Source organism: Cryptomeria japonica, chromosome 4 (assembly GCF_030272615.1).
Source record: "Cryptomeria japonica chromosome 4, Sugi_1.0, whole genome shotgun sequence".
Taxonomy (NCBI): Eukaryota; Viridiplantae; Streptophyta; class Pinopsida; order Cupressales; family Cupressaceae; genus Cryptomeria; species Cryptomeria japonica.
Genome location: NC_081408.1, coordinates 736,383,546 through 736,409,097, shown reverse-complemented (window position 1 = coordinate 736,409,097; position 25,552 = coordinate 736,383,546). Strand labels below are relative to the sequence as shown.

The window sequence follows — 25,552 nt, the reverse complement described above, 5'->3', positions numbered from 1 at the left end:
TTTGTTTTCTTTTATAATTATATTAATTTAAACAACTATTAATTATAAGAATGTAATATGCCTTCGACTAATTATAATTTATACTAAAAAACAATTAAATATATGAATATAACATGCCTTCGCTGTAATTATTAACTTATATGATTAGATTATGCCAGCAGTATCTTCTAATTATTAATTATATAATATTTTCTGCATATTGCCTTCCTTTTGCTTCCGGGTCAAAGTTTTTATGGCTCTCCAAATTGGTAATTAGTTGCCGTGATGACGACACCAAAACCACATGTCTTTATGCCGAAGACTCCAAAATCAAACAATGACTTCTATATTGATTGATAATTGCAGAAATAAAATAAAAATAAAATATAATATTTAGCTTTAAGAACTCAAAATCTAGTATCCATCAACCATGCAGGAACATGGCTGAAAACATTGAAAACAACCCAAAAGTAAAACAAGAAGCTTGAAAACATTGTAAAAAAATGATGAGTAGGCTGGCTTTCATGATGAAATCTAGCCACTGATTCAGCTTCATTTACAAAGGGAGTTCTTGTTGCTTCTGTCCCACTAACAGTGAAAACTCATTGAATCATTGTATTGGAGAACGCCAAAAGATACAGTTCTGTGGGTTCTCACAACTTGTTTTTGAAAAAAAAAGTGAGTCAGCCTCTTTCTTTCTTTAAAAAAAGTTATTGCTAGCTATTAGTGGATGATACATCTCTAACGGTAGGCTATTTTGCTTTGTAGATCGCTGCAAAACTACAAATTTTGGGCTGTTTTGGCATGTGGGTCATTGCAGAAGTTCAGAGTTTTGGTTGTTTTGTCAAAATGGCAGTCATAAAGTTCTGGAATTTTCAGAGAATTGAGCTCACAGAATGAGCTATGATGAAGTGGGGAGATTTGTAGAATTGGGTTCTTCAAGTGTTTACAGCAGGCATGGGAAAAACTTATGGTTTAGACAGATAGTATCATATAGTTAATAATGTCTACAAAGATGCAGATAAGAAGTTCAAATGTTGAAGATAGCAGCACCCTGCTACCAAAGGATTCAGCTCAATCCAGATCTCAGGGAGGTTATACTAAGAGGGAATGGCCTCAGAAGCTCCTCAGGTTTCTGTTTTTCTTTATGCTGTTGGCTTCCGGTATCATTATGGGTGTGGTCATATGCTCCCACTTGGACCGCTATTTGGATACAAGGAGTTTGTTGTACCCCAATTTTATTTCCGCGAATTCTAATTCTTCTTGTAGTATTTGCAATCCTAAGAAGACAGAAGATGAAGATGCATCCATGATGAAAAAGGCCTGGTTAAGGCCCCCCAGTTATCTGATGCACAATATGACTGATAAAGAGCTGCTTTGGAGGGCTTCAATGGTTCCAATAAGGAAGGAGTACCCTTTCAAACGTGTGCCCAAGGTTGCTTTTATGTTCCTTACCAAGGGCCCCCTTCCTTTCATGCCTTTGTGGGAGAAGTTCTTTCATGGGCACGAAGGACTGTATTCAATTTATGTTCATTCTCTTCCCAATTATAAGCTTCAGGTTTCTCCAAAGTCGGTCTTCTACCGTCGCCAGATCCCAAGTCAGGTGAGCTTTATTTTACGGCCTCTTTTGGTTAAGAACCCGTATGCTTACTTAAAAGTGCGTTCCATTCTTATTTAATTATCAATTTCAGTACATAAATTTATGATTCTGTGAAGGTTTGATCTTGTATTGGTACAACGATTCCAGTGGGCTTTTGCAACTATTATTCACGTGTTCATATATCATCCCCCCTTTGCGGATAAAACGTCGGTTATAGCTGCCAAACACAGGATTTGATTTTCTGAAATATTTCAAAGCTGTACCGTAGAGATAGTCTTACTGTAGATTGCCCAGATAGCAATTGATTCATGTTAGACGGGAAGCAGAGGCCCTAGTTTTTTTGGATGCACACCAAGTACAGACCTTTAACGTTTGTAGCCCCTTACAAGTTCCTACGACATAGCCGTTGAAGCTGGGCTTCTTACCGTTATTATTCCTCCTGTAACTAGGGCAGGCTCCCTTCTGTAGAGTTTCTGCATCCTAAAAGGCATGGTTAGCGTTGATCCCCACAAACACAAAATAAAAAATAGAAACCGATAAATACAATCAAAATCAGGGGTAACTGAAACTCCTTACAACAGTTACCTTTATAAAACAATAGCTAATATAGTCTCTTTCTAAGAACTACAAATGGACTGCAGTGCAAGCTTAGCTTCATGTGATTGCAGTAAGTGTTGGCGGCTTATGCCGATCATGCTGGAGTCCAAAAGAGGAAGGGCTTGTTTGCACTTTCTGTGGTGTGTGATCAAGTTGCAAAGCTTTGAATTCCGTTCTCATCTGCAACCTTGAAGGGGTCTAATAAATTTCATATAAATTAATTATTTGGAATTAAATGACAAGAAATGGTTGTTTTTCTGTCAAATAGATGTAGAACTGTTATTTGTAAGGATTTAACAACCCTTTCCATTCCAGGCAGTGTTTTTCCAAGTTTCTGGAAGGTGGGGATACATTTCCCAAAATTTGGGGGACAAATAATATATATCTGCCCACAAATAGAAGCTTCTACCGCTGAAGATACATCAGTTATTAACAAACAATCATTGACATTCATTTTACTGGGGCAATTTCCAACCTGGAGTTGTCAGATGAAATGTCAGTTTATAAAGAAGACAATGTCAGTCATGGTTTAGCTCTCTCAAATGCAGACAGGAGGGATCCCAACCATCAGTGAAGTTATAAAAAGCCATAATGCTGAAGTTGTCGGTATTAGATTTTCTGATTTTCCAAAGACAACTTTATATTAGAGGCACAAACAGAAGTCATAATAAGAACTGATAAAGCAGACTTTGAAGCCATAAAATGAACAATGACAGAAAATTGTGAATACAGGTTATATAATTTATTAAACTCAAAAACAAAGACAAACAGAATAAGAACTACACCAAGCTTCAAGGTTTCCAACTGTGGAACATATGGAGTCCCTAGAAATGGCAAGTAAAATTTAGTGTCAAGAAGCCGCAACATGTCAGCTCACATCTACACCACGAGCACAGGAATTGGGAAAAACAATCTCTCTTGTAGTATTAAAAATGCCAGATACAACCGTTGTGACAAAAGACTCAATCTTCCATGAAACCAACAGCATAAGACTTACTATTCAACATTCTGAAGTCCAATTAGTCCTGACTTGCAAGACAGACAACGATACCTGTCCAAAGACAGAAAAGGTTACAAAGTCAGCAAACAATAAATCACTTTCAAGGAGGCAGAAGTAAATATCTGCATGTTCAAGAGAATGAAGTTCCAATCATGATAAAACATCAAAAAAGATGCAGTTCTTATGACCCATATTTCCTCAGCAACAGATTTACAATTCCCAGTCAAAGAACATAATATACTGGCAGCACAGGAGATTGAAGAAGCAGAAACAAATCGAGTTAGAGAAGTGAAGTTCAATCAGACCACAGAAAATTCTGAAGGACAGGGATCAGTATCTCATGAGGACATTAGGGATGGCCTGGTGCCCTTCTGGGGTTTTCATTTGAGGGATGTTCTGAGGAGATGTCACCCATGTAGAGGAGGCATCTCTGGGACATCCCCAAAATTTTTTGAAAAAAGAAAGAAATGGTGTGGTCGTTGGGGTGGGGTTGGGAAGGGGAATGTTCTGTTCCTGTTCCCCCATCCCTAAAATGCACACCTTTCTGGAGATGGCAGGAAATCCCCAGGGACTTGCACCTTGCATAGGTGAAACTGATTATAGATGCCAAGCACATAGGTGGAGTCCATGGAAATCTGAAATAAATTAAATTAATGATCTCTTTTTGTTCCTTCCCCTTTTTGGGCCTCTGTAGGATTTTTGCTTCATAGAACTTTCTATTTTAAACTGTTGTACTTTTGAGTCTCATCGACCTACTTTTGATCACTGGTGGACATTAATGTAATTTCTTTCTTCTTGTTAGCAGCTCTTAGTTGGCATTTGAAAAATGCCTTTGAGCACCACCAACAAGATGAGATCAAAAGTTTGCTTTCCCTTCAACAGGTCCCTAAGTTTCATTAATGGCTGTGAGTTTGTTTCCATGCTTCTAACCAATGATGCCAAACTGTCTACTTTTTTGCTTTTGGAAAGCAAAATGCATGTGAAGGAGTTTATGTTTATCATTTTTTTGTGAATGGATTTTGGTTCAACTAGATCTTGTATTAGGAAGGAAAATCGTTGATATTATTCAAAAAATAACCCTGGAAAAGAATCACAAAATATGCTAGCTTTTAGGAATAAGTTTTCCTAGTTCCTATGTGAATGGACTGGAACCACATGAGACGAATTTCAGCAGGTGAGTTCTTTCAATTTAGCTTTGCTAAATTTGGAAGGCGATGTGGATACCTTACTCTCCTCTCTACTTTTCTTTAGAAGGTTTTATCTTGTAAGCTAAAATTTTAACTGGATTGTAGTGTTTGTTTAACTTTACCATGATATATGGCTTAACTAACAATCTTACTTAAGAACAGTATGAAGTATAAAAGTAAATTGCTGATCTAACAATACCCGAGTTGGGATTTGTATAAAAGGAAATAGTTAATGTATTGAAATGAAAAGAAGGAAGAAAGGGTATTGGGTATCCCTGAATACAATGCAGTGGCGACTTGTACAGTGCAATGGCAAATCAGTACAGACAGGAGAACCATACAAACTAGAAAATTGGCCTGTGGAATATAAACAGGAAGTCGCAGTAGTGACAAATATTCTACAGTGGTAATCTGTAGTACAATGCAGTGGTAACCTTTGAGCTCAGGGGCGTCAAATTTATACTATTTGTTCCCCTTCATTTTTTGGCTGTCATGGTGCTTGTAGGCTTTTTATCCAATTTTCCGATAGAAATACATAGGGTTTGATAGCTAAAAGAAAGTCAGGAAAAAATGTTGTTACTGCTTGGGAACTTGCCTTAGTTAGGCCCTTATTTGGTATGTTTTAACCTCCGCATGCTAGTAGATGAAAATTTGGGGTCTGTGCAAGCTTAAGATGTTGGTAAATAAAAATTCTGAAAAGATTATATATCCTCAAAGCTTCTTCAAGTGTGTGTTGATGCCTTGGTGTATGGAAGAAAATATTGAAAATGAAGTTTTCAAAGATCTGAAGTTGACAGGAAATGTGGGGATACAAGTTTTGGTAATTTATAAGTTAAGGGAGTTGTAATGTCTGTGGAAGAATGTTGCACACAGTTTGGCAATGGCAATAGAAGCTCCAGAAAAACTCATGGGGAGGAGAGTAATGAAAAATTAGATTTCAAAATACAGAAGAAATTCTATATTAGTTGTGTTAGAATTAGATGATTGGGTTGTTGTAAATAGAATTCTGAAATTGTATTTTATAAAATTTGTATGCCTGTAGCAGTTCAAAATTGTAAAAGCACCACAACATCAGCTTTTATTCATTTTATAAACAGTTTAGTGTGATTGTGTTAGCATCCAGGTGGGCATAAGTTTTTAGAAGGTTAGGGAATGATTATAAATAGATATTGGGTCGGATAGGGTCCAAGTGGCATATCAATTAAAGGTTCTAAGGCTTGGTAATTGGCAGAATAAGTCTTAAAAATTAAAATATACTAAGGGAATGGACGTGAAGTGAGTGTCCAATATACAGTGAAAATTGTAAACTATGCAATTTTTGACTTTGCAGAATTTAGAGAGCAAGTTCACAAGAAGCCTTCTATGAATCTATAACTTAAATTTTTTATTAGTTTTTTTTGTTGATGTTTAAAAGATTGCATGGGTGATTTGTAAATGGATCTAGTTCATCACCAAGCTCAGTTGTTTGAGTTAAATTACTATTTGGAATGGATGGATACGGTTTTGGTCTCATAGATGTGGCTGTCTTTCTAGACCAAAGATTCCACTTTAGTGATACCAAAGTTGAATAATTTCACATCTTCATGTTCCTCTCAAAAAGATACACATATAAAAAAAGGTACCTGTTGTGACCATTTCACACATCGCCCCATTAAAATGGGGACCCCCTCTTTTTTTGCTCGTTTTGCTCATTCTTCTCTCTGTTTGTCAGTTGTCTGGACTAAGGTCAAGCCTTAGGGTTTTCGTTACTGTGATTTCAGGCCAGAGTCCAGTCCACCTTGAGAGCTTTTTGAGCTTCCTCCCGTAGGATGCAATTTTGGAAATAAAGTGAATTCGCCAGAGGCTAAGCAAGTTGGTCTAGTTTCAGTCGAAATTTTGATGCAAAGTCCAAATTTGTCTAAGTGTTAATGATGAGATTTTGATTTTTGTCCGATTGAGTGATTTTGACCAAATTTTGAAAATTTTGATAATTGATCCCGGACATTGGAAATGACTTGTTTTTGCCTTGTGAAGTGATTGAAGTCCTGAAATCTTGATATTTTGACCTGTGGAAGCAAAAATCGCTCCTGTCCCTCACTGAAGGACTGGAGCTTGTTTTTCAAAATTTTACTGTCTTTGCAGGATCAAGACGAATTTTGGATTGGAAGAGATAAAGGGAGGCATGTTCTTCCCGTTGAATATAATTTGAAGAAATTCGCAAACATGGAAATGTGCTAGGAACAAAAATCGCTCCTGTCCCTCACTGAAGGACCGAAGCTTAAAACCTAAAATTACCTTGTCCTTGCAAGATCTCAACAATTTCGCGATTTGAGGAGAACCAAGAGGGTACATTTCATCAGTTGAATATAACTTGGAGGTGCAATCATGAGGAAAATTTGACCTAGAGGCAAAATCGCTCCTGTCCTTCAGTCAAGGACCAGGGCGAACTTTAATGGTAGCTCCCGTCCTTCTCCCAGGGACCAGAGCGAATTTCCTTATAAGGCAAAATGTGGGCGAGGATCAAGTAAGTTTTGAGTTTGAGGCAAGTAAAGGTGGCGTAACGGACCCATTGAAGATAATTTGAAGATTGCAAAATGCCAGGTGAACTCCATATTGTCCTAGGCGCTCCTGTCCCTCAGCCAGGGACCAGAGCGATTTCTTACTAAGGAGAATTTCTCACTAAGTTCAAGCGAATTTCATGCCAAGGATGAATGAAAGGATGCACAACGAGTCCATTGAAGACAAATTTGGGAGTTAGCAAAACACAATTGAGCTTGTAAATGAAAGTTCGCTCCTGTCCCTCAGCCAGGGACCAGGGCGAAATGTTAGTTATGTTGCCTTTCTTTCAAGTTTAAGGTCACTCCAAGTCAGGATACAAGGAAGCAATGATGTTTGATGTGTCTCGACGAAGAATGAAGTTGCAAAGACCGCCAAAGATGAAGGATTTATACTATATGCCCAAGTTCGCTCCTGTCCCTCAGTCAGGGACCAGAGCGAAATCTCTATAAAGGCTTAAGTTTTGGATATTAATCACATTTCATACGTTCAAGAAGAATCAAAGGACCTTATTTTTCATTGTGAAGGCGATGGCGAGTTGATAGGAACAAGAACGAGCCCAAGACACAAAGGATCGCTCCTGTCCTTCAGGCAAGGACCAGGGCGATTTTCATTTAATCACTCATTTTTCTTCAAAAATCGCGTCAAAGCAAGATTATACAAGGTTGAAAATATCATTTGGAAGATGATGAACGAGAAGTTAAGGTTAAGAAATGACGAATTTTGGCTAGAACACAGAGTTCGCTCCTGTCCCTCACCAAGGGACCAGGGCGAAAATCATTCAAACATCAAAGTGCCTTGTTAAGGACGAATAAAGTAAGCGTGGAATGGAAGGATGACGTTGTTGCTTGCCTCATGATGAAGATTGGTGATTGAAGAGACAAAGGTCAAGGAGAAAATGCAAGTTCGCTCCTGTTCCTCACCAAGGGACCAGGGCGATAATGATCACAAGGGGCATTCGTCTACGAAATCAAGTCAATCGAGCACAAGATTCTTGTCGAAGATGTCAGTTTCAACGTGAAGAAGGTGATTTTGAACGTAAAAGGCGAGAGATTCAAGACTAAAGTGCTAATTCGCTCCTGTCCCTCTCCCAGGGACCAGAGCGATGTGGTTTGTACCCTTACCTCTCCCAAATTTTGGCGCTAATACATTTTTTTGAATTTTATTAAATGCTAAAAAATCGATAAATTGAATATTCAATTAATAGCATTTAAAAAATAGCGCATGAGCATTTATTAATTATTTATTGCCTTTAAAAAAAAAAAAAAAAAAAATCGAATTAATTAAAAACGAAGGCATTAAATGAATTAATTATTATTTTAAATAAAAATTGGGGCGCTTGGATTTTATTTGTTTTATTTTACAAAGTCGGCCCTTAATTTTATTTAAAATTTGTTTTTTAAATTGCTTTGTTTACAAAGTCGGCCTATGGGGATTGATGAGGTAAGCGCCTATAAAGGGGAGAGGTGATATTGCATTTCAAATCATCATTTTATCATCTTTTCATATGCGATTTTGGAGAATAAAGGAGAAGTGCGAATTTCATAAAGGAGAAGTGCTAAACATCATCAAGGGGAGTGCGAGTTTGGTGGGAGTTGAGCGAACTTGCCAAGATCACGTCAAAGACCCCCCAAAGGTGGCGAAGTTGCTAAGGGGAACATTCGTTTGAAGGGAATCACGTTGAAATCTTCCAAACATCGATTTTTGCCTAGGCGAATCTCTTTATTTTGCATTTTAGAGTTAGATCTCAAGTAAGGTATGGCGATGTAATCCTTTGTTTTAATTTTGAATTTTGATCGTCATAGCTTTAAATTTTGAATTTTGAAATTTTTGAATTTCAGTAGCTCAATCGTATTTAGGAAATGATAACTCAATGACTTATCATGAAGTTTCCTAAAATTAATCTTTAATCTAATCTAGTTATACATTGCAAAATTTAGTTTCTTATTATGAAATGTGGTGTAGGTGTTACAATGGCGACCCCGAAGGCGGGAACATCCACCAGTCGTCCAGCTCTCATGAAGGAAGATCAAAAGAACGAGGAACTAGAGACCAAGATCGTGTCTAAGTGGAGCAACATTGGAGATACCAACTTGGGCAACTTCAGCACGAAGAAGTTTCGAGAGGTCCCTTACATTGGCAAGCCATCACCTGTCGCTAGGAGGATAATTGAAAGTGGCATCATTAAGGCAGCCGGCTTCCCTCCAGCAGTACAGTGCCATGAGTTGATGATCGAATGTGCTCGTCATTATGATCCACAGTCCAGAACGATCGTATCCAATGAGGGAAACACTTTAGCTTATCTTTCAGAGGAAGCTATAAGTGAGGCTTTCCATCTTCCAGAGCACAGAGATATGGTCTACAAAAGCATAGAAGGAGCCAGGTCTATGTACGAAGATGATCCAGATGCTTGCCTAAGCATCATCAACAAGAGTTGGCTACTTAAGAGTCGTCCTCGCCTGAGCAAGATACCGAACACACCACATAGGATCGATTTCCAGGAGGAATACAGAGATTTGATTACAATGCTCAACCGAGTCACAGGAGCTCCTCAAGCCTTCTACTTTGAGAGGTGGATGTTCTACTTCATCCAGGTGATAGTTCAGGGAAAAGGAACAATTCATTGGGCTAGGATGATTAGCCATTGCTTGGACGTACAGTTAAGGAGATTGAAGGCTACCAAATCCTTCCACATGAGTTCATACGTCATATATGCCTTGATCAGGAGCTTTGAGTACGCAGGACTACCTCACAGAGGAGTGATTGGAAGAGGACCCGGCGAGGTCAGAGTTTGTGATTCCTATGTTCACTTGCATCATCCGCCAGGAAGCAACTACAAGTTAGTTAATGATACCTTCACGATGAACATCACAAGGACGTTGCAAGGTGGGGTTCACAATAGATTATCTCAGGATGCACAAGAACTAGTAAAGAGGTACGGTGCTTGGTTTATCCAATTTCCGAAATTTACTTATATTAGAGTCCATGGATGTCCTTCACCTCCATACATGTTGCCGAGATATCCGACAGACAGAATAGTGTTACTTGAGGTAACAAGACAGTTGGCAGCTTATGCGAAGGCATTCAGACACAGACATGGAAATGGAGTTCCTGTACCTATCATCTTAGGCAATTCAGTTGAGGTATGTCCTAATGCTTTAGCCATGGATGACGCAAAGAAGGAGTTAGCTTTGTATTCATTTTCATTCTTTGCTTTGAGAGAGAGCTTTGATCCACATGGATATATAGAGGAGACAGTCGGTAGGAAATTTAAGCATGAGTTTCAGATAGAAGATTTTATGATGAATCTATTACATGATCTTGAAGTGAAAAGAAAGATGCATTCTAGATTGCCTTTGGATTTCATCAGGAAATGCAAGATTTACAGAGTGGCCGACCAAGCTCAGGACAGTGGCAGACATCTCCAATTATCCTATGATCGAGATAGCAAAACAATGAGGTTAGATTGGAATGAGCCCGAGGTTGTGGATCTAGATGCTTTGATGGCTCCAGTCTTGTCTTGTACTCGCAGATGGGTTGATGTGCAGCATCAGAAGTTGAGAGAGCAAGGCATAGCTATGACTTTCACCTTGGAGGAAAGACCAGCTGAGGGTGGAGCCAGTGTAAGCGAGGGCAATCCTAATCCCAGAAATACAAGTGAGGGCAACCTTCGAAGTGCAAGTGAAGGCAATCTCCATCTAAGAGGCTCAAAGAGGAAAGAAAGACCTGAGAAGAGAGAATCTTCCAAGAAGAAGCAAGAGGCCAACCGAGATCGTTCATCCGGCACATCTTCTCGACAAGAGAAGAGGACACTTCAAGTGGAGGAGTCTATGGAGTCAATGGTACAGAATGATAAAGAAGGACAGGCACCAGGTGGATCTCTTCAAGACAATGAGTTGCATGAAGATAGGGAAGATAATGAAGTAACATCTCCTCCCAGAGAAGAAGAATTGCTCAAGGAAATACAGGTTAAAGAGACAAGATCCGCCATCCCAGATTGGTTGAAGGAAAGATTAACGAAGGTAATTGTGATCGAGGACGAAGACAATGTAATTGATTTGGAGAGCCTTGTCGGACATTCCCGGGAAGTGACAGAGAAGAGGAAGGCTACCAAGATGTCCAAGATGATTAGAGATGAGACTGGATCCAGAAAGTTGCAGATAGCTACACCGGCAGTGGACAAGTATGAAGGTGAGATCCTAGCAGAGGAATATGATATAGAGACATTTGAGCTAGGTCCATCCACAGCCGAACAGACAATGGATGATGCCACCGATTCATTTGAGGCATTGAAAGACAAGCTTAGGGAAGAAATGGAGAAGAATAGGAAGCTTGAGAGAGAAGTTGGTGCATGGAGAACATATTTCAGCCATCTCAATCAGCCTTTGGGACGTCAGGATCCAGCAAGATCACCCGTACAGGCACTTCCCCTTCAATCAATTAGTGAGGCAGAGAGATTCAGGAGTTTGGTCCAGCATATGAGCACTTGGATGGACAAATCCCATACAGTTGCCGTAGAATTTGCAACAAGGATGATGAAGACTATTCATAGGGCTATCCAGGTTCTTGAGACCATCCACAACTTGATGATAACAGTAGCTGCTTTTGCTCATACCAAAGAGGTTATCATTCCTGTCTTGCAAGTAATCAGACAAACATCGAGGAAGGTCTTAGCGCAGGAAAAGATCATGGATGGAGGACCTCACAGTTTACTTCAGTGGTCAACCTTACTCCAGATGAAGGAAGTTCTCTTCGAGGACATCAGTACTAGATGTAGCCATGTTGAGGAGGTTATCCACCCGATCCAGGACAGAGTATTTGAGGTACTACGTACCATTCTTGGCAGGAGGATCGAGATTGAGACAGATGTGGATTTGCAGGAATTGGAGGATAGAATCAAGGTTATCTTTTGCAAGGATGCAAATGTTATCACAGATGAGCAACGGGACCAGATGTTTGCTACCATGCTGCTAATTGAAAAGACTAAGGAACTTGAACCTGAATGGGACACTGCTCTTCTCCAGGCATTTGATCAGGTCATCCACTTGGAAGAGAGAATGAGGAATCTTCCCGAGATTCCAATTGCTGAGATTGAAGGAATCGTATCAAGATTCATTGCATATGCTAAAAAGGAGCATTGGAAAGGGAATAAGATTCTAGATGAAAAGTTGTTATAGATGACATGGCACCTTAATTGTCATTGGTCTATGTCTCCTAGGTTTTTGTGCCAAATTTAATATTTGGCTATGCATTTAATATTGTTCAATAAAAAGGAGGCTATTTGTAACAAACCCTAATTAGGGTTTAGGTGTCATAATCTTGACCGTTGATCTGCTTTTTGATCTGGACCGTTCATTGTAATTGAGGATGCTATTTATACCCTCATTTCTTTCATTTTTGGAACTAGAAAATTAGAAGATTAGATTATTGATTATTGATGTATTAGAGAGAGATTAAAGTTTAGAAGCAATTTACTTTTGTAGCTAGATTGAGCTTTGAGAAAGGAATTCAAACAATTGTTGTACATGATGGCTTTGAGATCAATAAAGTATTGAAGTTGTGGTATTTTGTTGCAACTCTCTTGGTTATCTTCATGGTTGTTCAATTTTCTTGAATCATTCTCAATCAAAGTAGTGTGTTAATTCGAAGGACAAAGTGTTGGACTTGACCTTTGGTAGGATTCGCTTTCCAAACCACTAGCTTCTTGCTGATTGTAGGAACGCCTTGTGTGGTCTACTGGAGATATTTGAATCGCTTAAACTTTCAATCGTTGTTGTATCTTGGATATGTACCTTCGTGGTAGTGTCCTTGATCTTTGATGTATTGGAAAATCATTCGTTACCTTAGAAGATCGCATCAATTTCAATTGAGTTGTTAATTTATGGCAAAATTGAAGTTGGTAGAATCTCACCAAGTCTCGTCCACATTAAGTCAATCTTAGGGTTAGACTAGATTAGACCTCCTGCAAACCCTATCCTTTTGATTTTTTTTGAAAAGCTTGTTTAGTTTAGAAAAATCTTCGGCGACGTAAGGCCCCTTGATGACACAGCAATCACAACGACCACTGGTGCTTATCCACACGTAGAGACCCTACTAAAAAGAACATTGGAGTCATCCTAACTGATCCTTCTTGCGATATCTTCAGCAGTTAGCGACTTTATTCAAGAGAGGATAAGATGCCTTTGGGTATTTTATTCTGTGTATGATTGTGTACAAAATACACATCAACAGTACCTTGTTTTGATTCCTTCTTAGCTTATAGCTCCTTCTTCCTTTCTTTCTATGCACGTTTTGTATTTTGGCAAATTTATGTCACATTGTTGCACTTATGGTGTTTTGAGAACCTAAGTCGCATTTTTGCAAGGTTCACGAATTGGCAAACTTTGTGTCATTTAGAATCTTTCTTGCTCTTTGCTCTTTGATCTCTCTTCCTTTTGTTCACCATGTTGTACTTTTTGTGACTAGGCAAACCATGTAGAACTTTGTGACAAGCCAAACCTCACTCCTTTTCCTTGCCTTTCTTCTTTTTCATTTTCACACTTTGTTGCAAATTCACAGTTTTTTCTAACCAACGAACCTCTCACATTTTTCATAGGTTTGTGAACCTATGAAAATTGTGACACAATGAACATGGCATATTCTTTTCCTTTGACCTGGATATCTCTTGATCTCTTCGAACGCTTAGACATATTTGAAAAAAAGGAAACAAAGAAGGGACTGTACTTAAACAATTTTAGGATCTTGAGAGTTTAGGACTTGAAAACACTTATGGCTTTTAGCAATTTTAAAAAAAGAGGCCCATTAAGATCCCTTGGATCAGGTATAACCGATAGGGAATATAGGGCAAGGGGCAACAAAATAGGCAAGGACTTGGACCAAATTTATAAAATTTTGAGGTGTGTAAATTTGGGCACTAGTAGGAATCTCCTTGCCACACGATGAAACACATTACAAGAAAGTCACATATTAGAATCGTTACCTAACTGCTTTTACAATAGCAAAGACAAGAAGCTAACAAACATCAAAATATATCTCAAAACATAGCTCCTTTAGAAAGACATAACTGCTAGATGAAATACATACTTAATATCGATTGGCCAACTTGGCAACCACATCAACTTCATCATTGTTCCCAACTCTAACATGCTCACAATGCTCACAAGTAAATTATCTACTTAGAAGCTGCAAAGGGAATTAGTGATGGGAAAGGATCGTATCTTGGAATCAGAGCCATAACATCAGTGATTTGGTCTTTGATGTCAGCTGGTTAGGTTGACTCCTTACTTGAGCAAGATTTTGAGATTTCTATTTTGACCTCTCTGACTACCATAAATGTAGTTTGAACCACAGTACATGTTGTTGAACTGACTTGACTCTAAACTAGTTGGTTGACATGAAAACTATGAATAAGCCGAACTTGCTTTATAGTTCATTTGGCTAGAAAATATAGAAGTTGATGTGATGCAGTCATGACTGAGGGATTTTACCAAACAACTCAGTCATACAGTCAATACCATAACAAAACACATATTCATAAAACAATGAACAGCAATGTGAATTTTTATTCACAATATCCACAATCAAAACAAAGAATAATTAATAAATATTATAAGATTTAATTCTGTAGCAACAAAGAATATGTTGGAAATGTTGTCAATGATTTCAAAGTGTATTTTGTTCAAGAAGGGAAATTGTTAGAGATATGGTCATTGATGTCAGAGTGAGATTGTTGGAAATATTGTCATTGATGACAAAGGTTGATGTCGAAGTTTGGGAGATTTTTTGTTATATTGGCTTTAATTGGAGGCTCACTCATGGAATTTTATTATTTTGAAAGAGATGTGATTGAAATGTGAAAATTATCTTTTTTCAACTGGTAAATAATCCTACCACAAAAAGTTGCCAATTGAGTGAATTGACATTACAAACATCCTTGTAAATGGTTTGGCACTAGCCTTCATGGATTTTCAAATTTAATTGTTTCGAAGAACCTGTCGGTTGAACCATATAACTGCAACTAGGTGAAACATCACTTTTGCAAAATTTGATCTGAACAAGAAAATTTCACAAAACAAAATGCCAAGAAATGCCAACGCACACCCAAAATTGGAAATAATATGAGACTTTGTTTTGTTTGATGTGGGATTGCTCTTGGACCCACATGCTCCTGCATCAAATACATCAGGTTATAAATTTTTTGAGAGCATGGGCTCACAAAATGGACTTGAGTGGGTTAACTACCCTTCTAGATAGTAAACTATCTATAGCTTACTCCAATGCTATGATCGGTACCATAATTATTTTTCTTTCATTTGCTTCTTCCAGCATCTACCTAGAACTGTCTGTTTTCCTCTGCCAAATCTGCTCACCAATCTCGTTTTTAGTTATAATTCTCTGTCTACTATTGTCCGGTCTTCTCCTGCAAATGTACTTTTTTGTTTATCTTTGCTCTAGTGGGATTTCCCATCACAATCTGACCACCTCCAGTAAAATTCTTCTTCCCAATCCAACTCATTTACATACAAGTCAATATAGTCAATTTTGTGGAAACAAATCTGCACTTCCTCTTCACACATCACCACCATCTCATCCATATTTTTCTTTCACTTTTATCACCTTATCGGCACACAATATACTTGTAGTATTTTTGCTTTCTTTTTGATGGCTAACAATAACCCATGAATCAAGGATTTGTATTCAGCCACATTGTTGGTGCAGGGAAATTGCAATCTGTGAGCGGCAAGGTAAGTTTCTCCTGTCGGGCTAATTAATTCATAACCTGCTCCAGATCCTTGTTTAGACTTAGACCCATCAAACCTTAATGTCCATATTGTATTTCCTTGATCTTCCGTCTCTAGGTCCTCTTGGCTTTCGGTTGATGTGTCGGATAAAGTTTCATCTTCTGAAGAGCTTTCCATTTCTGAATCTTGAACTTCTTCTAAAATCAACGTTTGCGGGGCTCTTTTGTATACTTGTTCTAATGCGGTCTGACATAAAGCACAAGATAGTTCTAAATGGACGGCATTATGTATCCTACACCAGTTGGGAAGGAGCAGATCTTGAACGGATGCGAAGTTACCAAGTTGCACACTTTGCTGTATGTTTCTGTGTACGAACCTTCTGAAATTTTTGAACATTCCATCATCTTCTTGGTCGGATCCTTGATCACTTTCGATGACAATTTCTGTAGATTCTATCACTTCTTGCTGACCATCTTTATCTTGGATGTTCTGTATCATCAGGACCTCACCTACTTTAGGCTTGTATGTCCCTAAATCTGATTCTAAGAACAGGACTTCATTGTCTTCCCCATACTCGGTTATCATAAGTCTCAACCTTGGAGTGCTGTCGATCTTGATTTGATTTGGGACTCCTCTCCATGGTAGCCACATGTGTGCAAAGTCAGTCGACACATACCCATTCAATTTCCGTGACCAATCTCTACTCAGAAGCATCCCATACGAATCAGGAATATCCACTACTGTTATGTCTATGAAATTCTGAACCCTCGGGTCCGCGGCTAATTGCATGTGGATGTTGTTCAACTCGCCCATGACTGGAACTTCTGTCTTGTCTAGCTGAGTGACCTTTCTTTTGGTAGGAGCGGGAGTTATACCTAGTCTTTGACAGACAGCCAGGGGCATCACGTTACTGGAAGCTCCTGAATCATAGAGGCAGTTGTGTAATAATTTCCCGAAAATTCTAACTGATAGTAGGAACGGGGCCGGTTCATCTTTTCCATGGGAAAGGGCTGAAGAATCCCCACTGTGTTCTTGATGTTTCACTTCATTGACCTTCGGATTGTTGTCCTTTACTAGACCCTCTTCTTTTGAGTGATCAGTTTTGTTTGGAGATTTTCCTTTCTTGACCACATCCTTTTTAATGGCAACTTCCTTTTCTGGAAGGATCTGAGTAGTGGTGAGGCCTTCTTTGATAGTAGGTTGAGCTCTCTTAGTTTCGCCTCTTTTGAGTAACACCTTTCCTTCTAACATGTCTTCTTTTTTGGCTGGGAAGGTTATGGTCTGGACCATGCATTCGTCTTGTTCAGATTGCCCTTTGTTATCGGCTTCCTCTTGGGTCACATTGATGGTAGCTTGAGCTTTGTTGGCCGAGTCATGAACATTTGACCTTACTGTACTAGATTCACCTAAGCTATTGATCACTGCATCTTTGATTTCTGAGATCTTGAGTAGCTCATAGAGTGGTAGACTACCTAAACTTTCTTGAGTTCTTCTAACACCAACGTGGCTAGTCTTTTCATTTCATTGCCCATGGGGGGTGCAATATTCCTTTGTTTGTATCCTTGCGTGTGTTGTGGATATTCTGGATTGTTGCTGGCTTGTGGATCCGGAGGAGTAGAGAAATTATTCGGAGGGATCGATGTGGTTAGTGGTTCTTGATTTCTCTGATTTCTATGATAAACCCTTTGGTTCACGCCTCCTGACGATTGGTGAAATGCCTCCTTTATCCCTTCAACTAGGACACTGTTGTTCAAAGGTGGAAAATAATACTCTGAGTCCTCAACGGGTCCATTTGCAGATGCAGGTGGGAACTGGGAACCCGGAGGTACCATCGGTCCGTTAGCAGATTCTGGTGGAAATCTCCCATTTTGAGTTTGATTATCTTCCCCTTGTGAATACTTGCAAGTTTCCCCAATCATGGCTTGATCGTACCGCGTGGTTGGGACCATTTCGTATCCAGTTGTTGGTGGATTTTCAGGTGGATCATTACTACGCATTTCTTGCTGGAATATGTCAGCTGCGATCTTGAATTCAGGACACTGTAACTCAGAATGTTGGTTCGTATTGTGGAGTCTACACCAACTGGACAAGGCTGCCTCTGCTAGAAACACTTTACTGGTAGAATAATTTTCTTGATTCTGAGAATTTGGTGGGTTATCTAGTGGTGTCACCACATTTCCATTATTGGGAGCCGTATTCCATGGTCTCCTCTGAAAGCCTTGGTTATTATTTCCCTGATAATTATTCCTGAAACCTTGATTGTTGTTACCTTGGAAATTTTGATTGTTTGTATGTTGGCCGTGGTTGACCCTCTGCATGCTTCGGAGTTGATTATTCTGATTCCTTAGATGAGTTACTTCGGTTGATAGTTTCTTGACTTGTTCAATCAACTCTTTCATTTCATCCTTTTCTTCTTGTGTTCTTGATGAGTTTGTTGCATTTTGCAGGTACACAGGATGAAGGACCAACTGGTTTGTCGGCTGCACGCTCGGATATGTTGCTTGTGGAATCGGATTCATAACTGGAGTCTGGTTAGCCAACGCCATTCCAACTGTCTGTATTTGATTTGGTGCTGCGACAGGTCCCATGTGTAGTAGTGGCCCAGTGATATTTTGTCCCATGTGCTTACTAACTTCAATAGCCTTTGCATATGCTGCGTTTAGGTCATTCGGGATAGGATGTGTCCTTACAAACATAGCAGTGAGATGATCCAAGGCCCCATAGTAGATCTCCCTTGGGTCCGCAATGAGATAAGGATGCCGTAACATCGTGTATGCGCGGTGAAACCTATTGTTGAAGGAAGTGATGGGCTCATGTTCTCTCCTTCGGACTTCAACAAATTGTCTATACAACTCAACTGGTGTGGTTGGTATACCAAACTTGGCAATAAATGCATCTTTCATCGCGTCCCAAGTCCTGATTGACCCTGTAGGCAAGTGGATGAACCAAAAGTATGCCTCTTCTCCTAATGAGTAGGGGAAAAGTCTACATGCTACATCACCATATTCGATTCGTCTGTTACGAAGAAGGTCTTCAAACATCTTGATATGATCCTTCGCTGTGCGATTGAAATCACTGACATTGAACTTGGAACAGAAATGCTCTGGATTCTTTGGCATATCGTGATAGACCGCAAATTCCAATGGTGATGGGTTGTTGATTAGCCAAGTTGCGCCATTAAGTACATGAGGAGGAGGAGGAGGAGGCGGAGCATTGTGAGCCATCGTACTTCTTGAGGCTTGAGAGCTTGACAAGGGGCTTGATGAACTAGCCTGGCTTGTTGTTTGAGAAATTGCCTGGATACTTGATTGAATCGCCGCTTGTACTTGTTCTTGAAGAGACGGAGCTTGTGATGACTCAGGAGATTCCTCCAATCTTAGTTCAAATTCCTTGGGGGGGTCTTCTCTTTTGACTCGCTTCGACCTTGAAGTAAACTGAAGCTCACTTAGATTCTTGATGCCTGGTGTTGACCTCAATATCTTTTGATGTTTCTCGGGCGAGAAAGAACCAATGCAATCCAGCATGAAGTTTTTGTTTTGTGGAGATTATTGTAGGTTTCTTTGATTGCGAAGCTCTCTAGCTGCGACTCTTCGGTGTTCTTCAGCCCTATCTTCTTCTTGTTCCAAGGTGATTCTCACTCTGTTATACTCAGCTTCACTTCTCCTTACGTTCCACGCTAGGTGATTCAATCCTGAAGTAATATCTTCTTGAATATTGCCTATCTGCAAATTAGGTTGCACTACTTGATTCAATCCCTCATGTGGCAACACCATCGTGATTCGTGATCATGCTTGAAATGTATTCTTCTTTAAATCTTCGGATTTCGGATATTCGAGAGCCCTCCTTCTAGCGCCAATTTTGTTGACGTGCATTTTGTACACAATCATACACAGAATAAAATACCCAAGGGTACCTTATCCTCTCTTGAATAAAGCCTCTGATTGCTGAAGATATCGCAAAAAGGATCAATCAGGGTGACTCCAATGTTCTTTTATGTAGGGTCTCTACGTGTGGATAAGCACCAGTGGTCGTTGTGATTGCTGTTTCATCAAGGGGACTTACGTATCCGAATTGTAGGAACAAGATTTCCTAATACTAATGAATTCCAAAAAAAGATCAAAAGGGCAGGGTTTGCAAGAGATAAACTCTAATCTAATCCTAAGAATGACTTAATGCGGGCAGGATTTGGTAAGATTCTACCAACTTCAATATTGCCATGAAATAACAACTCAACTGAAATTGATGCGATCTTCTAAGGTAACAAATGATTTCTCAATTCATCAAAGATCATGGACACTACCACGAAGGCACATATCCAAAACTCAATGACGATTGAAGGTTTAAGTAATTCAAGTCTATCCAGTTGACCACACAAGGCGTTCCTACAATCAGTAAGAAGCTAGTGGTTTGGAATGCGAATATCACCAAAGATCAAGCCCAACACTTAGTCCTTCAAACTTAAATACTATTTTGACTGAGAATGATTCAAGAAAGTAAACAACCATGAAGATAACCACAAGAATTGCAATAAAACACCATAACTTCAATATTTTATTGATCTCAAAGCCATCATGAACAACAATTGTTTGAAATTCCTTCTTCAAAGCTCAATCTTGCTACAAAATAACTTGCTTCTCAAAAACTCTAACTATTTCTTATTGCTCTCTCTTAACTCTATCTTTATATCTATCTATCTATATCTATCAAAATGCAAATGAATGAGGGTATAAATAGCATCCTCAATTACAATGAACGGTCCAGATCAAAAGAAGATCAATGGCCAAGATTATGACACCTAAACCCTAATTAGGGTTTATTACAAATAGTACCCTTTTTATTGAACAATATTAAATGCATAGCCAAATATTAAATTTGGCACAAAAACCTAGGAGACATAGACCAATGATAATTAAGGTGCCACACCATTTATAACAACCTTTCTTCTAGAATCTTATTCCCTTTCCAATGCTCTTTCTTAGCATATGCAATGAATCTAGACACAATTCCTTCGATCTCAGCAATTGGAATCTCGGGAAGATTCCTCATTCGTTCTTCCAAGTGGATGACCTGATCGAAAGCCTTGAGAAGAGCAGTGTCCCATCCAGGTTCAAGTTCTTTGATTTTCTCAATCAGGGGCATGGTAGCAAACATCTGATTCCGTTGCTCATCTGTAATAACATTCTCATCTTTGCAAAAGATGACCTTGACTCTTTCTTCTAATTCTTGCAAATCCACATCTGTCTCAACTGCAATCCTCCTGCCAAGAATAGTACATAATACTTCAAACACTTTGTCTTGGATTGGATGGATAATCTCTTCAACTTGATTGCATTTGTTACTGATGTCCTCAAAAAGAACTTCCTTCATCTGGAGTAAAGTTGACCATTGGAGTAAACTATGAGGTCCTCCATCCATTATCTTTTCTTGTGCTAGGACTTTCCTTGATGTTTGTCTGATTACTTGCAGGACAGGAATGATAACATCCTTAGTATGAGCAAAAGCAGCTATAGTTATCACAAGGTTGTGGATGATCTCAAGAACCTGAATAGCCCGATGAATAGTCTGCATCATTCTTGTTGCAAATTCAATAGCAACTGTATGGGATTTGTCAATCCAAGAGCTCATAAGCTGGACCAAACTCCTGACTCTCTCTGCCTCACCAATTGATTCAAAGGGAAGTGCCTGCGCAGGAGATACTGCTGGATCCTGACGCCTCAAAGGCTGATTGAGATGGCTAAAGTAGCCTCTCCAAGCACTGACCTCTCGCTCAAGCTTTCTATTCTTTTCCATTTCTTCTCTAAGCTTGTCCTTAAGTGCCTCAAACGAATCAGTGGCATCATCCAACGTCTGCTCGGCTGTGAGTGGACCAAGCTCAAATGTCTCTACATCATATTCCTCTGCGAGGATCTCACCTTCATACTTGTCCACTGCTGGTGTAGCTATCTGCAATTTCCTGGATCCTGTCTCATCTCTGATCATCTTGGACATCTTAGTGGCTTTCCTCTTTTCTGTCACTTCCTGAGAATTTCCAACAAGGCTCTCTAAATCAATCACATTATCTTCGTCCTCGATCACAATCACCCTTGTTAGTCTCTCTTTTAACCAATCTGGAATGGCAGATCTTGTTTCTCTAACTTGTATCTCCTTAGGCAATGTTTCTTCCTCTCTGGGAGGAGATGTCACTTCGTCATCATTCTTGTCTTCATGTAGCTCATTGATTTGGCTTGATGAACGTTGAGGTGCCTGTCCTTCTTCCTGTTTATCGTTCTGTACCATTGATTCCATAGATTCTTCCATTTCAAGTGTCCTCTTCTCTTGTCGAGAAGATGTGCCGGATGAACGATCTCTATTGGCCTCTTGCTTCTTCTTGGAGGATTCTCTTTTCTCAGGTCTCTCCTTTCTCTTCGATCCTCTAGGATGAGGATTGCCTTCACTTACGCTTCGAAAGTTGCCTTCGCTTGTGTTCCTGGGATTGGGATTACCTTCACTTACACTTGCCCCTCCTTCTCCTGGCCTTTCCTCCAAAGTAAAAGTCATAGATATGCCCTGCTCTCTCAACTTTTGATGTTGCACATCAACCCATCTGCGAGTACAAGACAAAACTGGAGCCATCAAGGCATCTAGATCCAAAATTTCAGGTTCATTCCAATCTAGCCTTACTGCTTTGCTTTCTCGGTCATAAGATGATTGGAGATGTCTGCCACTGTCCTGAGCTTGGTCGGCCACTCTATAAATTTTGCATTTCCTGATGAAGTCTAAAGGCAATCTGGAATGCATCTTTCTTTTCACTTCAAGATCATCTGAGAGATTCATCACAAAGTCCTCTACCTGAGGTTCATGTTTGTATTTCCTCCCGACTGTCTCTTCTATATACCCATAAGGATCAAAACTCTCTCTCATGGCAAAGAATGAAAATGAATATAAAGCTAACTCCTTTTCTGCATCATCCATGGCTAGAGCATTAGGACATACCTCAACTGAATTTCCTAGTATGATAGGCACAGGAACTCCATTTCCATGTCTGTGTCTGAATGCCTTCGCATAAGCTGCCAACTGTCTAGTTACCTCAAGTAACACTATTCTGTCTGTCGGATATCTCGGCAACATATAGGGAGGTGAAGGACATCCATGAACTCTAATATATGTAAACTTCTGAAATTGGATGAACCAAGCACCGTACCTCTTTACAAGCTCTTGTGCATCTTGAGATAGCCGATTGTGAATCCCGCCTTGCAATGTCCTGGTGATGTTCATCGTGAAGGTATCATTGACTAACTTGTAGTTGCTTCCTGGAGGATGATGCAAATGAACATAGGAATCACAAACTCTGACTTCTCCGGGCCCTCTTCCGATCACTCCTCTGTGAGGTAATCCTGCATATTCAAAACTCCTGATCAAGGCATATATGATGTATGAACTCATGTAGAAAGACTTGGTAGCCTTCAGTCTTCTTAACTGCACGTCCAAGCAATGGCTAATCATTCTAGCCCAATGAATTGTTCCTTTTCCTTGAACTATCACTTGGATGAAGTAGAACATCCACTTCTCAAAATAGAAGGCTTGAGGAGCTCCTGTGACTCGATTGAGTAATGTTATCAAATCTCTGTACTCCTCCTGGAAGTCGATCCTATGTGGTGTGTTTGGAATCTTGCTCAGGCGAGGATGACTCTTGAGTAACCAATTCTTGTTGATGATGCTTAAGCAAGTGTCTGGATCATCTTCGTACATGGACCTGGCTCCTTCTAAGCTTTTATAAATCATATCTCTGTGCTCTGGAAGATGGAAAGCCTCACTTATAGCCTCTTCTGAAAGGTAAGCCAAAGTGTTTCCTTCCTTGGACACAATCGATCTGGACTGTGGATCATAATGGCGAGCACACTCGATCATCAACTCATGGCACTGGATTGCTGGAGGGAAGCTGGCTGCCTTGATAATGCCACTTTCAATTATTCTCCTTGCGACAGGTGATGGCTTGCCAATGTAAGGGACCTCTCAAAACTTCTTCACACTGAAGTTTCCCAAGTTGGTATCTCCAATGTTGCTCCACTTTGACATGATCTTGGTCTCCAATTCTTCGTTCTTTTGATCTTCCTTCATGAGGGCTGGACGACTGGTAGATGATCCTGCCTTCGGGGTCGCCATCGTGACACCTACACAACATTTCATAATGAGTAATAGATTTTGCAATATAAAAATATAGACTAGATAAAGATTGAATTTAGGAAACTTCATGATAAATCTTTGAATTATCATTTCCTAAATATAACGATGCAATTTTGGAATTCAAGATTCAAAATTCAAAATTCAAAATTGAGGCTAGGACGATTCAAAATTCAAAATTTGGACAAGGGAGATCTTGCCATACCTTTCTTGAGAACTAACTCTAAAAAGATGCAAAATTAGGAAATTCGCCTAGGCAAAATGAAGCTTGGAGTCTTCAACGTGAGCTTCTCCTAGCAAATGTGCCTCCTTTATCAACTTCACCACCTTGGGGTCTTCAACGTCTTAAGGGAAAATTCGCTCCAACTCTAACCACAAACAAAGTTCGCATTCCACCTTGGATGGAAATTTCGCTCCTCTCCTTGGACAAAATTCGCTCCTTTTATTGCTTCTCCAAAATCGCATGTGATAATGATTGAATGATGTTTTAAAATGCTTCAAAGTACCCTTCTTATATAGGCGCTCACCTCCTTAATTGCACATAGGCCGACTTTTGGAAATAAGGCAAATAATAAATAAAATTTAAATAAAATGGAGGCCGACTTTTATAAAAATATGGAAATATAACCCCAAGCGCTCTCCCTTTTATTTAATTTAATAATTAATTAATTTAAATGCCTTTGTAATTAATAATTTCGATTTTTTAAAAGGCCAAATTAATTATTAAATGCCTTATGTGCTATTTTTAAATGCCAATTTAATTAAATATTTCAAAGTTTATCGAATTTTAGCATTTAATGTATTTCAAAATTTATTGGCGCCAAAACATGAGAGATATAAGGGATACTAACCACATCACTCTGGTCCCTGGGAGAGGGACAGGAGTGCCTCAGCCAACTTGGATTGATTTTCACGTTCAAAGTCGCTTCCTTTACGTCCAAACTGGGATCTTCATTCGTAACTTGGAGTTTGATCTATTCAATTTTTGAAATGAATGCCTCTTAGACCATTTTCGCCCTGGTCCCTTGGTGAGGGACAGGAGCGATTTTTGCTTTTACTCCATGGTCCTTGTCTTTTGAATCGCCAAATCAACTTGCGAGGTAGGCAATGATCATCCTTGTTTGTTCTACGCATGCCAATCTTGTCCTTTGCAAAGCAAACTTGATTTTTGGAGATTTTCGCCCTGGTCCTTGACTGAGGGACAGGAGCGAACTTTACATTTTAGTCAAAATTTGCCGAGCCTTGGGGTCAATTCCTTGTTTATCATCTTCGAAAGGCACTCCTTACTTTTCACAATTCTTGCCTTGGCGTGATTCTGGAGGGAGATGTTTGATTTCATAGAAATCGCCTTGGTCCTTGACTGAAGGACAGAAGCGATTTTGTATTTATGGCACAAAATTGTTGATTTTGACGTTAACTCCTTGTTCATCATCTTCCTAAAGACATTTGGGATCCCGCATGATCTTGTCTTGACGTAGTTTTGAAGGGAACGGTTGACTTTATTGAAATCGCTTTGGTCCTTGACTGAAGGACAGGAGCGCCATTTTGTTCTTTGTGCGAACCCTTGATCATATCAACTTCAAATTGTCTTCAAAGCGAAAAACGTTGTTTCTTATTCCTTCTTAAGTCTTGCAAACGATAGTAGTACTCCAAAATTAGGCACACTTGAAGAGTTCGCTCTGGTCCCTTGGAGAGGGACAGGAGCGCCTTAGGCAATTTGAGCAAGTTTTGTGGTCCTTTGCAACTTCGTTCT

General features: G+C 39.4%; 1 protein-coding gene across 1 annotated transcript in view; it reads left to right on the top strand.

Annotated features, from left to right (window-relative positions):
* Window positions 1–391: 391 nt before the first annotated feature.
* The window catches only part of LOC131027450 (glycosyltransferase BC10), a 62,562-nt gene continuing 37,401 nt past the window's right edge, over window positions 392–25,552 (top strand). The window contains exons 1-2 of the mRNA XM_057957527.2: window positions 392–657; window positions 748–1,582. Coding sequence (XP_057813510.1) covers window positions 983–1,582 — 600 coding nt within the window. The 5' untranslated portion in view covers window positions 392–657; window positions 748–982. The remainder of the gene's footprint in view (window positions 658–747; window positions 1,583–25,552) is intronic.